This window comes from Belonocnema kinseyi, chromosome 1 (genome assembly GCF_010883055.1).
Source record: "Belonocnema kinseyi isolate 2016_QV_RU_SX_M_011 chromosome 1, B_treatae_v1, whole genome shotgun sequence".
NCBI classification, from domain to species: Eukaryota; Metazoa; Arthropoda; class Insecta; order Hymenoptera; family Cynipidae; genus Belonocnema; species Belonocnema kinseyi.
The window spans coordinates 175,996,506-176,010,066 of NC_046657.1; the positions used below are offsets into that span (position 1 = coordinate 175,996,506).

At 35.7% G+C, this 13,561-nt stretch overlaps 1 protein-coding gene across 5 annotated transcripts in view; it reads right to left on the minus strand.

The window, feature by feature from the left end:
* Positions 1 to 13,561, minus strand: part of LOC117176152 (mitochondrial inner membrane protease ATP23 homolog) — a 260,005-nt gene that overhangs the window by 171,653 nt on the left and 74,791 nt on the right. For all 5 annotated transcript variants that reach the window (XM_033366262.1, XM_033366271.1, XM_033366247.1 and 2 more), the window contains exon 4: positions 827 to 908. In XM_033366262.1, coding sequence (XP_033222153.1) covers positions 827 to 908 — 82 coding nt within the window. The remainder of the gene's footprint in view (positions 1 to 826; positions 909 to 13,561) is intronic.

Consider the following 13,561-nt stretch of genomic DNA (forward strand, 5'->3'; position numbering starts at 1 on the left):
GAGCTCCAAGGAGATTATGTTGAAAAATAAAAAAAAAATTTACCCAAAAAAAATTGTTTTTATACTTCATTCTAAGGACTTATTGAACTACCCTCGTATCTAGATGGATATTTAATAACAAAACTTAAGAAGCAGTCTAACAAGAGGGTTTTGCTGCAGGTCTGGGCAAAGGTGAAAAAATCTATTATCTTATCATTTAGAAGTGTAAATATCTTACTATTTGATTTCACAATGGTGGCGATTCACTGCCGCAAATCTTCATGAAAAAACACGTCTCAACATACTTTTATCAAATTACCTACAGATTAACTATTCAAAACTTATTTGATCTGAATTTGCAAAACGACACCATTTAAAAAAAAAGAGTGAAACAGGCAATGCGGTTGCACGGAAAACAGTTTTTAATTCTTTCGACGCACAATTTCTTCTCCAAGATGTTCAGTTTCATTACACTTTATATCGGGTCATATCATATATTCCCCCCACGCGTTTATTTTCGAATGAAAAGGTTCACAGAGGGCTGTTAATAAAAAGGCCCTCTATAAATTGATAAAATGGAAATGCACACCTCTGTTTGAGAAGAGGTCAGACCGTCTATATTAGGTTAAAGAGTCAAAATTTTACCACTATTTTGTGTAAATCGAAAGGTTTGTGAAATATACTTATTTTACTAAATTCGTTCAAAGTATTTGTTCATACATTTAGATTGTTCTGGTTTTATACTCGCATTTATCACTTTAACCTTTTAGCTGGCGATTTCTAGGACTCTGGTGACAACTGCAACTCCACATTTTACCTTAAAATAATTTGTAAAATAGTACATTACCTGATTTAGTATAGGATCATATCCACCGCTGACCGAGTAATCACATACTTCACAGCAAACGTGTCTTCGAATATCAAACTCACTGCAAGAAATATATTTATTATTTTTAATACAAAAAGCATGAAATTAATCCTTCACTACTAAGGAACTGAGGGTTTCCTTCTCATTTACAACGAATAGGTAGGGTTAAGGAACCAATTGTTGACAAAATAGGCAACCTCAAAGTTTGCTATCATCTTGCTTATAATTGAAAACTCCTTCAACTTTGAAACTTATTTGACTTGAAAGTAAATTCATCAGGGTTTTAAAAACGGAGTTACCTAGGAAAATGCTGAAAATAAAAATGGTTAATATATTACTTTTCGTGTGTTGTATACATAAAGACTGCGTACATTTGCTAATATCACATGATTATGGATGGATGGATTAATGAATGGATAGATTGATGGATTGATGAATTAATTTATGGATGGATGGATCTTGAGTGACTCCGAGGACGAAGGAAAGGAAGAGGGGGAGAGGAACAAATCGAATCTACTATTCGAAAACTGTCCCAAACTGAGGAAAAAGAGGATTCAAGCAAATAAGAAGAACCACCAGTTAAGGATTGCACAACAGAAGCACAAAAGTTGGAAATATAAATTACTCCAACTCTTAGATGAAGTAACCTTGAGGCGTCTTTCTTTGGCATATGTTTATTTGCATTTTTTTGGTTACTTAACTTCATGTTTTTGTTATCAAATCTGTCAGCACTGTATTTTTAGAATAAAACCTATATTTATTATAATAAAAAAAATCCACAATAAATTAATGGCAACATGGAAGTAGAGCATGATTGGTGAAATTAATAAATTAAAAGTAAAGAGTAATTATATCGTGATGATTTATACATATAATTAAAATTTTGTCATGAAAGAAACCGCAGAATTTCGCCAGGAGCAAGTGCTAATCAGAAAACTGCGTTAAAATCGTAAAATCGCGTTAAAATTTTAGCATTAACCACGTCTCACGACCATGAGATAGGTGGTTACAGTCTGTGACAGAATCAATACGACGATCCGGCAAAAGTCTCGTGCACCCTGAGGACAGGAGCAACCCAAGGCCGGCCACCTTCTGCATTTTCCCCGCAAGTGTTTTAGCATATTGTTGACACGCAGGGGCGCCTTTCAGGCTTTTAACCAGTGAAGGCTTGGCACCTCCAAAAACGCCGACGATAAGGTCGATTAGCTTAACAGAATATTCCGGGTACAATCGTCGCAACTGCGTTACAAGGTCATTCTCCTTGGCTAAGATGTTTATGTCAGCTGGTGCCGAAAATTCGATAACGAACATGGTTCGCTTCTCGAAGTCAAGAAGAACTATGTCAGGCCTCGAGTGTGCAACAGAAACAATTGTCGAAGATATAAAGTTCCAGTTTATGCGGCACTTCTCATTCTCAACAATTGACTCTATTTCTTTAGGAGCATTGACAGGAGCGATATTAAGGTTAATGCCGCAAGAAATGTCCTTGTCTCAAAATGTGGCGATGGTGTGTTAAGGTGGAAATGACACTGTCTTGAGATGCTAAAATAATAGCCTCCGTGCCAGACTTCAACCCCGGTGATTTGGGGAAAGCAAAAGTTAGCCCACACGACATTGACTGATCCTCCACATTTCTGTGGAAGACGCCGTGCATCCTCTTATCGAGGAGCTGTTCACGGAAGTTTTTCTCCCCTGCTTTCTTAATCCGGGCTGTCAGGAGTGAGTACTCGAGATAGATAAGATTTGATGCAATTTGCTCACCCCTAATACTGAAGTTAAGTCCAAGTCTTTTAGCAACCTCCTCTGCTGCTTTGTACAGAAACGCTCCTTTGCCCACTTCTTCGTGCTTCCTGGCCATTTTAACAAGAGGGTCTCCTCCATTTACGACTCTATGTGCTGTACCCAGAATGATTCTGTTTTGAAGACATTCAAGATTCTATGTTCCGCGACCAACTTGTCAGCGTGAGATGTAGATTCGTGGAACAGAAGACTAAAGATGCATGCTTTTGTTCATGTGCATAACCTTTCGTGTCCCGATATCAAGGGATCTGAGCACGATCTTCGACCACGGAACCACTCCAAATGAATAGAGTACTACTGGGACGGCAAGCATGTTCGTTGCAGATGCTGTGTTCATTGCCGACAGTTGGGAAGACCAAATCCGCCGGATGACACGTTTGTGTCTGCTTCGGAGAGTATTCTTTATAGCTATCACATCCTGAATGCGGCTCTGTGGCACGCCTAGTTTGTATAAGTGTCTCCAGCCAAAAGGTGTCGTATGGCACTTCTATCAATGAGCTCAGGATCTTCAGGGTTGCCATTAAGTTTTCATCGCTTTAAATAAACATTGGCGCATTTGTCGAACCCAAATTCCATTCCAATTTCCTTAGTATATCGTTCGACAATCCCTAGAGCTAGACGTAGTTGCTGTTTGTTTATAGCATAGATCTTAAGATCGTCCATGTAAAATACATGAGTGGCCTTGTACTTTCGATCTGCAGGTTTGCCGCACAAGTACCCATCGGAATGGCGCAGTGCTAGAGATAGTGGGAATAATGTGAGGCAAAAGAGAAGTAGGCTCATAGTGTCAACCTGAAAGACACCTCTCTGAAAGATGACCTTGTTAGTTGTCACACGATTTTTTTCAGATGAGATAGTAAATCTGGTTTTACAAAGTGGCATCAATCTCTCTATGCGCCTCACGATTTGCGAATGATCCTTTAAGCTTTCCAAAAGACATACGATAAGTCTATGGAAGGTTGATTTGAGAGCTTTCCAGTAATCGATCCAGGCCATCTCCATCCAGGTTTTCTCGACATGCTGATACGCCTTTCTTTGAACCACGTTGTTCATACATTTCTTGACACACAGGTTCAATTGCCCGAACAATCCTATCATTTAGGATAGCTATGAATATCTTATACAGTGTGTTCAGACAAGTGATTGGCCCTAATTCTTCGGGTCAGGTAAGTTGCCCATTTTCGCCAGAAGTACTGTTCACCCTTCCACCAACCACTTTGGAATTGGCTCTTTCGACTTTAAATATGAGGTGAAAATACGGGCCAAATGCTGATGGGTTGAAGGAAATTTCTTTCACCAGAATGTCTTGATACCATCTAGTCCCGGAGCGGAATAGTTCTTGATACCTCTTAATACTTTTTTTCGACTCCTCGGTTTTGATGGGTGGACATTCTTGCTTCGGTATAATAGATCATCACACAGCTCCTTGAAGCTATTTATGTTCTCTGTGTCTTTGTATAGTCTATTCTGCACTTCGTAGACTTCTCTCCAAAATACTTCGACCTCCTTTGGTTTGGACGGGTTGTCAACAGTAACTGGAGGGTCTCGGAAGAGTCGAGATGGGTCACAGGGACACTATATATTGAGTTTCATATTTTTTTTATAATTTCATGTGGTCCAATCCTTAGTTCATCTAATTTTTGTCTGTTTAGCTTGTTTCCATTTTCTACAAATACTACATCTCCTACGTTAAATTCGCAGTTTTTTTTCGATTTTTATCGAATACATTTTTGTTTTAATTATGGGGTTTTATTGTATTTTCAAGTGCCAGTTTCCTATCTTTGAGCCAGTCATTTTCTGGTTGTTCTAATTTCAGTTCATCTGGTAAAATTGTAACATTCGTACTATCGAGTAAATATCTTGGTGCAAAACCCGTGACTTAGACGGTTGGAAAATGGTGCGTTTACTGCTGTAAAGATTATTGTGATTGATTTTTCATTTAAATAGTTTTTGAATTCTTTGGAATTTATTCTTGGGTATTGATTTGTGAGCATCATAACAATATTTTTTATTTCTTCTGTATTATTGGCTAGTTTTATAAAGTCACTGGCGCTTTGAGTTTTTGAAGTTAAAATAAAAACATACTTTGTGAAGTAGTCTACCAGTAAATGTAAATATTTTTTTGTTGATCTAGAACCGCCAAAACCTCCAATTGTGTCTATATAAATTATTTCGGAGGGCTTTGTTGCTGGTCCCAGGTAAGATATCAAGCCGAATTTACCTTGTCCCCTTGATTTGTTTTTTTTTTTATATAAATTTCACAGCTTTTACATACTTTTTAAATGTTTTTTTTAGATTTTTTGCTACATAGTAGGCTAATATTCTTGTACATCTGTCTAATACCAATATGACCTAGTTCTTTGTGTATAGATTTCAAGAGTTTAATACTGTATTCTTCCGCTAAAATAATTTCTTCTCTCTCTTTTCCGTACTTTTTTAAAGTGTATTTCGTGCTTTTTTATTAGCCTCTTCTTTTGTATTTCAGTTTGTAAATCTTTATTTTTCGTTTGATCTGTGTGAATATCTTCTAATTTGACAAAATTCACAATTTTCAATTGTTCTTCTTTCGTACCGCTTGATTTGATCGCTTTTTGCCTGGAGAGTATTTAACTTTAAAGTCATACTGCGATAGATAATATATTAGATCTACTAACTCCTCATCTGTTCTAGACCTTATGTCCAGATGTTCCAGTGGTTTATGATTCGAATACACGGTCAATGATTTGTTTATAAGCCAGTTCTGCCAATATTTTTAAGTTTCTTTAATAGCTAAACACTCTAAGCATATACCTTTTTTTTTATTTTTGTACTTCATTAAATTTTTTTGAAAAATAAGCTACTGGTTTTTCTTCACCGCTAGGTTGTATCTGTTTCAAAATTGCTCCAACACCTTTTAAAGATACATCAGTATAAATGTTGATTGCTAAATCTGGATCAAATATTTTTTTAATTGGTTGTGTACAAATATGATTTTTTATCTTTTCAAATGATTCTTGACATTCTCGAGACCAAATAAAATCTTGGTTTTTCCTAAGTAAGTTATGCAGTGGGTCTAGTATTATTGCACTTTTTGGTATGTATTCATGATAAAAGTTAATTTTTCCAAGAAATTTCCTAATGTTTTTTTGAGTTTTTGGAACCGGCAATTTTCTTATTGAAACTAAATTATCTTTCAATAGACTGACCGATTTATTCTCTATTATATGGTACAAATATTTAACAGAGTCTAAAGCGAAACTACACTTTCTGAATTTTAGTCCAAATCCTTCCATAGTTATTGCTTCCATCAACTTTGAAAAATGCATTATGTGTTCAGAAAATGTTTTGGAAAACACCATTATATCATCTATATAATTAACCGCAAAGTCAGTTAAATTATATTTTCTTAATATATTACTTAATATTCTTCGAAAAATTGCTGGCGAGGTTTTAAGCCCAAACGGTAAACAAGTCCATATATAATGTCACCTTAAAGTTAATTATCCATTCCCCTTTTACAATTTTAATTGATTAAACTATATTAGTTATATAATTCCATTGACTTCACAGATGGTCATCATCCCTAACCTTCATTTCTCCCCCCCCCCCCTCTCTCACACAGTCCAAGATGATTTCTACTTTAGCAGCGTGAAACGCGGGAAAATTTAAATTAAAGAAGTACATTTTCTTCACACACGCACACACACACACGCGCACACAGACACAAGTTTAGATGTATTATTGCAAAATAGTCACAGATTTCGAATTGCAGACTTATAAATCGCTAATATGAGAACTTGAACAAAATTCATTTATAACTTTTTATTCACATTGAGTATTCCGTTTAACAATGAAACCCTGTCGAGGAAAACCAACCCATCTCAGGAAAAACATAGCGTTGAGGAACAAAGCGCGGCAGGCGAAAAAAATGTCTTGGGACAAACCTGCTCTTACCTGAAAAGTGTGCCAAAAGTTTGCCATTTATGTGGAAAATGGTCGTGTCGAGTTTGTTAAAAAAGCATCTTGAATCTGCAGGGTTCTAGATTTCAGAGCTTTTGCTCAACAATTTTGAGGGGCAACGGTTTTGACGTAGACCTAACAAATAGCGCAGAAAAATTTTTCGAAGTTTTTTACATTTTATTATACGATCCACGGGCTTGCATTTTTTTTTACCTAAACCATTGCATGGCTCAGATAGCCTGTTCATCCATCTCGAAATTCGTGTTTTAATTTTTCCTTCAAGTCGATTTTTTCGCGGAGCTATCTGATTTCGAATGAAAAAAGATCCTTTAGTTTCAACCAGTGATATCTCAGCAACCAATGTATGGACAGAGAATTAAAGGGCAGTTTCGAAATCTGGAAAAAATTGTCTACAACATTCATTCGCGACTTTGTGAGAAAAAAATCTTTTCTACCCACGGTATTGGTTTGTGAAAAGTGAAAAAAGTAACTTTTACCCTTGTTTTGTAAATGAACAGCATCTTTGCAAATATTGATGGAAAGGTAAATGTTTAAAGGAATTTTCACAGCTCAATGTACCCCTAACAGTTTCACGGTCATCGCGAATTTCTTTGGTCATTGTCCGCGAAAACCTTAATGCTCAGCGCTACATCGACCAGATCTTAAGACCGTTTGTACTGTTGTAAATTCTATTGAACATATCTGGGATGTCCTTAGCCGTCGATTACGTAAAAATTACCCAAATTTAAACAATTTGGCCGCATTAGAACGCGCCTTAATTGCAACTTGGCGAAGTATTCCGCAGTCGATGATCCGGAATTGCATTTCGAATATGGGTGCAAGGTTGCAAGCGGTGATTGTGAGTAGAGGCGGCAACACTAGATACTAAACATTCTTTAGAGAATGAGTTTGGAGTCATTAAATACTGTGGAACTGGCAAACCACGGAGTCCCATTGTTCTTAAAGAACCAGATACACACACACACCCCCTTTGTCGAATGAGTTTGGAGTCATTAAATACGTTCGAATTGACGAACCAGGGATAACGCAAGTGCCGGTGGTTTAACAGTAAAAAATCAACATTGTCGAAAGAAAACTTTAGTCAACTTTTTTTCAATTAGAAAAAAATTTGGTTTCTTCGGAATTTTTTCCAAAATTAATCAGTAACATGCAATGTAACGTCACATCAGTAACGTGCGATGCTTGATCCTAAGAAAATCAATAAGACCTCGAGAATGTTTTTCATTTGAAATCGTCAAAGGTCCTTACGGTTGGTACTTCATAATTCTTGTTTTGAAGTTTCCAGACCCTCGTCAAGCTGGATGAGTAGGCTATCCGTCAAAATTTACGGAAAAATTTGGAATTTGTTTTGCTACTTTAATTTTTGCAAGGAGTGTATGATCCTATACAGGATGCTAATGGCATTTCCTATAGGTTGCACCTATAGCTGAAATATATAGGTTCCTATTAGTATCCTATATAGATTCCTATATACTATCCTATATAGGAACCTATACATGGATTTTCAGTTTGGTCAAATCTGTCGAAGTTGTATTTTCAGAAGAAAACCTATGTTTATTATCATACCAAAATCCATGGTAAATTGTTGCAGCATTATACTAAGAATTAATAATTAATCGACAATAACTTCATCTTGTCGCAAGTTTCATCCAAAAAATTTCTGTTCACATTTTATTCTTCTAGGATATACCAAACAGAAGATATTTGCAAAAACACGGATTTCGGGCGAAACTTTTCAACATGGGGGCGAAGCTTAAGCAGAAGGTGTTAGCAAATTTACTATGGTTTTCAGGATGTCGAAAAGTACTATATTACCAATTGTCATATCTTAGCATTTTTTTCCAGGTCAAAGTTGAACATTAAGTTTTTAACCTTCATTAAAATAACCTGCCTAACATTATATTTATACAGATCGGCAAATGAAACATAAACGAGAAAATCGGTATCACCATTTCTCGAGGTGGCTCATAGAAATATAGAGAATCACCAAAAATTGTCCCCAATTAACCGATGATTTATTTAGAAAAATACTAAATGCAATTTTTTCAAATAATATAATTGTTTAAAAAAAAGTTTGAATAATCCTAATCACTACAGTAGCATTTAAATATGAGGAATGAATAAAAAAAGAAACAAAATTTTGGCCTTAAAATTTCTGATCCAGTCAACCTAAAAATATTAAGCAAATGGCAAAATTCCGTCAATTTCATGAGAGACTCTATTGCAGATATTTAGAGTACCCACATTATTATAATATTAATTGAATTTTAATTATAATTCACTGTTAACCATAAAAAATATATGTCGATCCTAGGCAATTCGTGCACCTTCGGTAATTGGTTCCTTTCTCCGATTCGAAATTGCTGACAATTTCAATACTGAGAATGAATTACAAGTAATATTACTTTTGATTAAATCCAAAATTTTTAAATTCGTATACATTAGGGGAGTCCAAAAATGCATGACAATTTGTTTTGCATGCAAGAGGGCAAGCATTCCCCCATTTTATTCCAAATCCGAAAAAAATTCCGTAATTCTCGGAAATTCGTTTTTCCCCTAAAAATTATCACTATTCGTCTAGTGGAATATTGATTAACATTGGTTCATTAATTCTTTATTATTCAAACAAATAGAATTTGTTCAAATAATTTGTTTTCAACATTTTTTTTCCTTAAAATTATTACTATTATTCTAGTGGAATATTTAATAACATTGACTAATTCATTTTTAACTATGTAAACAAATTCCATTTGTTTTAAAAGTTTTTTTTAATTCGTCGAACTGGCATCTTGTTATCGTTAATTCTATAAATTTAAAAAAATATTTTTTCATTGTATAAACAATAAATTATTATTAGTTGTGTAACACCATTCTCAGCTTCTAGGGACGCGAAGCTAAACATGATCCCACAAAATCAAAGTGATAAAATAAAAGAAAGAGATAAAATGTTTGGTTACCTTCATATAATTGTAAAATTAATATCAGCACCAACCACAATCAAGTTAAAATTAATTAAAATTTACGACTTGAATAATTGCCCTAACAAAGGTGTATAGGGGATTGTTGGTGGGGTCAAGAAACGCTCAGAAAAACCAGTACATGAGTTTAAGAATTAATATAATAAAACAGGTTTATTAAAAATGAGAGATATAAGAATCATGAGTGGATGTCGATGTGTGCATTTCAAAAAGTAATCATGTTGACCATTATCCGCCTGAATGGCAACGTTAACGGTTAGGCATCGTTCCAAAAGGAAAACGCGCCAAACTTCAACTCTGATTTACAGTAGTAAGTCAGTTTAAGAATTATGAATGAAAAAAACACAAAGACGGCAAAACGAGCTTAAATCTAACTAATCCTCAAGACGCGAACAAGTTATGCTCATTTCGAAGCGCACTCAAATCACTCTAAATCCAACCAACAAAATCCGAAAGAAAAAAGAAAAGTCTCGAATGAAAAACTCCACAAAAAAAGAGATAATAACTCACTCGGAAGTAAAATGGATACCCATTGTTGCTAATGGATTCCCATTGTTGCTAATGCCTGCCTTTGTTTCAATCTAAGATCAAAAAACTGATCCTCAATTCGATGACGCCAACTCTGATGTCGAATCTGGTAGCGGTTAGAACGTGGTCTCCAAACTTACATAAAACTCACACATATGATTACCGTGGATGATCAACATGAACTGGCTTGACTTGTGTTGCTTCCTGTTTCATCCCCTCTTATTTTCCCTCGCTCCCGGAGTCGGTCCGGCAGATGCTGCCTCTAAGCTCCAAGTCAGGCTAGCATGGCTCAGTATATTGCCTGCTTAACATCCTCTGTGATAGTAAGCTAGACGCCGCCTGGCGCGCCAGTAGTCGTAGTAATGACCGCCAGTCTAGTTTGACTGGTACCGGGCCTTTTGTTGATTCATTTTTGATTAATTGAGCAGACAAAAATATACACCCTCGGTGATTTGGGTCGTAATTCGGGTCGGTATGTGAGAAGTGGACCTTTGGATAGTGACTGGGTGGCCGATAGTGGCAACGGTGATGTTGGCAAGCTGAGCCTGGCTTAAGAGACTTCAAATTTACGCATGGATGAAGGTTTTAATGTTCCAGTTCCAGAAAAGGAAGAAACCAAAGGTAGGGCGTTGCCCCTAATATAGTGAAGCTATCAATACCTATCCAGTAACTAACAACGTAAGAAACCTTACATCTTGAATTTTTTAAAGGATGTAAGCCGTAAAACAAATAAAAGAAGTAAAAATTGAATTTCTACACACTCAGCACACTAAAATACTGGAAACACTAAAATATTTGAAAATAAATCTATGTCACTCAATGAAAATAAACTACCAGTTCAACGAATTTTTTAAGAAAAAAAACAACATTTTTTAAAGAAATTTCCTTTGTTTAAAAAATTGAAAATTAATGAAGTAGTGTTAAGGAATATTTCACTAGACCAATAGCAATAATTTTTAAAGAAAAAAACCAAGTAAAAAAATTCTTTAAACAAATTCCATTGGTTTAAACAATAGAAAATTAATGAAATTTTTAAATAAATATCCCACTAGACTAATACAGTGTTAAAAAGATCCATATCAGGAAGAATTGACATTTTTGGTTTTAAGGGTAGTTTTCAGGTACCCGTGGGTGTGTATTAGGGGTGTCAAACCCATATGTCTGATACATGAAATTCTTCATTGTATAATTCTCTACAGGCCTTCATACTTTCCTATCAAATTTTTTCAAACCCTAAAAAATTATCCTAAAAACTAAAGAAACATATTTTTACTCATGCATTTTACATGGGAAACTTCAAAGTCAAAACCGGCACCTGTTAAAATAAAAAAAAAATAAATAAAAAAAATTAGGGCATTCCTTTTTTCGGATTTGGAATGATTTAAAGAAATTTAATGTATTATTTTTTCGACGAAAGAAATCAATTTTAAAGCAAAAATTTACTTTGCAAACGATAATCCATAATGTAGACTATTTGTTAAGTTAATGTGTTTATAACAATCAACATAACAATGTCATAATTTTTGTTGCTTTCAACTAGCCCCGTGCATAAAGCATGAGAATGCTGATCATAGACAATTTTTTCACAAAGATAAAAAAAATTCAAAAATCGACTTTTTCTTCACTCTTTGCATTATCATAAAAGTTTAAATAAAACAAAAAATTCAAAAATCAGGCCACATAAATCTCTTTAAAATTTATTTCTGAATTTTTCTAAAAAAAATTCAAAATCTGTTAAGAATTGCCAGCTATAAGTTATTTTGAACCTCGTTTTTTGACTTCATCCCACTGTGCGGCACGGCATTGCCACACCCTGCTGTCGTATCTTCTTCCGTGCTCTTCCGTGCTCTTCCGGCCTATAGCAACATACGCCGCCAAATCAAATGTGCGACTAGAAGCAGATATTTTAGGTCATACATTGAGTTAGCAGCCCTTGCTCAAAATAACGAGCGGTCAGCCGCAAGGGTTGATGAGAATCATTTATTTCCACCTCCTGAGGATTCTTTTCTTCCTGAGTAGGCGTATAGAACGAGCTAAAAGCCGATTAAAGCCAACCTCCAAAGAAAAGGGGAGGCGCCGATAGCCGCGATAGTTACAAACGAATCCGAAAGCACGTCCAGAATGGAAAATTTGCGGAATAAAATTAAATCTTTAGAGGCCAGTTTCAGAAATGAAAGTGAGAATAAAGAGAACACGAATTTGAAACATTTGACTGAAATGGTTATTAACATATCGAAATAACTGAAACAGATAAATATAAAAAGTCAAGAGAATTCAAATCCGAGTTCTAGAGAAGATTCTTCAAACTCCGCGAATAAAGAACCCGCAGAAAATAACACGACCGCTACCACCAAAGAAGAAAGGTAAACTAATTACAAATTTCGAAAATGCAAAAAATTATGCCAGCCCTATTTTAAGTGTCCCGAGGAAAAGCGTAAATACTGTTATGGATGCAGGACAAATGTCTTGCGAAGGGAAACGAATAGGAGAGGAAAAATTAAAGCCCCTGATTCCTCCCATAACTGATAAAGGAACCCAATTATTCAAGGATAATACGGGTCGCTTTCAAGATCTGACAATTACTACCAACGGAAATGTGCCGTTTAGATAGAATATACGAAATTAATTTGAAAGATAAAGAACCGTTAAAGATCATCCGAGTCGAGAAAACAGTTAGAATCCGTCTTAGGTACATAAATTCTGACCCCTTAATTATATTTCAGGGGGAGGAGGTGCCGTTACTAGCACTAGCATGGCTGATCCTCTTGGATTCCACTCGGCGAGGAAATACTACAGGAGAGTATAAGCATGAGTGTAGGAGACTGTAGAGTTTAGGATGGAAAAAGGGCGATCCAGACGGGCAACAGGGCAACTCAACGAAGTCTCTAAGATCGACGCATATCCGTTTTCTTATTTCTAAGATATCTTGGATGAGTTACGTTCGACTCACAACATTTTAAACCATGGAATTGAGTTTAGTTTATCATCAAGTGCCCTTAGAAATAAAAAATAGTCGAGCCTGTTATTCATAATGATTGAGGAAAGTGTTAATGACATTTATGGTTCCTGGCTAATCATTATCCAGGAGAAGAAAATGTTTTGCTGATCAGAGGTACGCTTTTGTGGATATCGAGTTAACAAACAGGGTTTGCAACGTCTTGAAATTTGCAGGGCTTGAAATAGTCCATTGTAAGCGTGCTCTACGCGATGCAACTGATGCACTATGTCAGATGTACGAAGATGATGAGATCAGTGAGATCTGCTGCGCAAAAGTGATCGATGGTCCGTGGTATTGCCGTCGAATTAAGGACGAACAAAATTTCTAGAGTAGGTGTCGCGGGTGGAAAGCAGTGTTGCCAGACTGGAATCGACGGAATAACGTATCCAGAGAGGAAAATGGTGGGGGGAGCCGTTCTGAAAAACGTATAATAACGTATGCGTTCTTTTT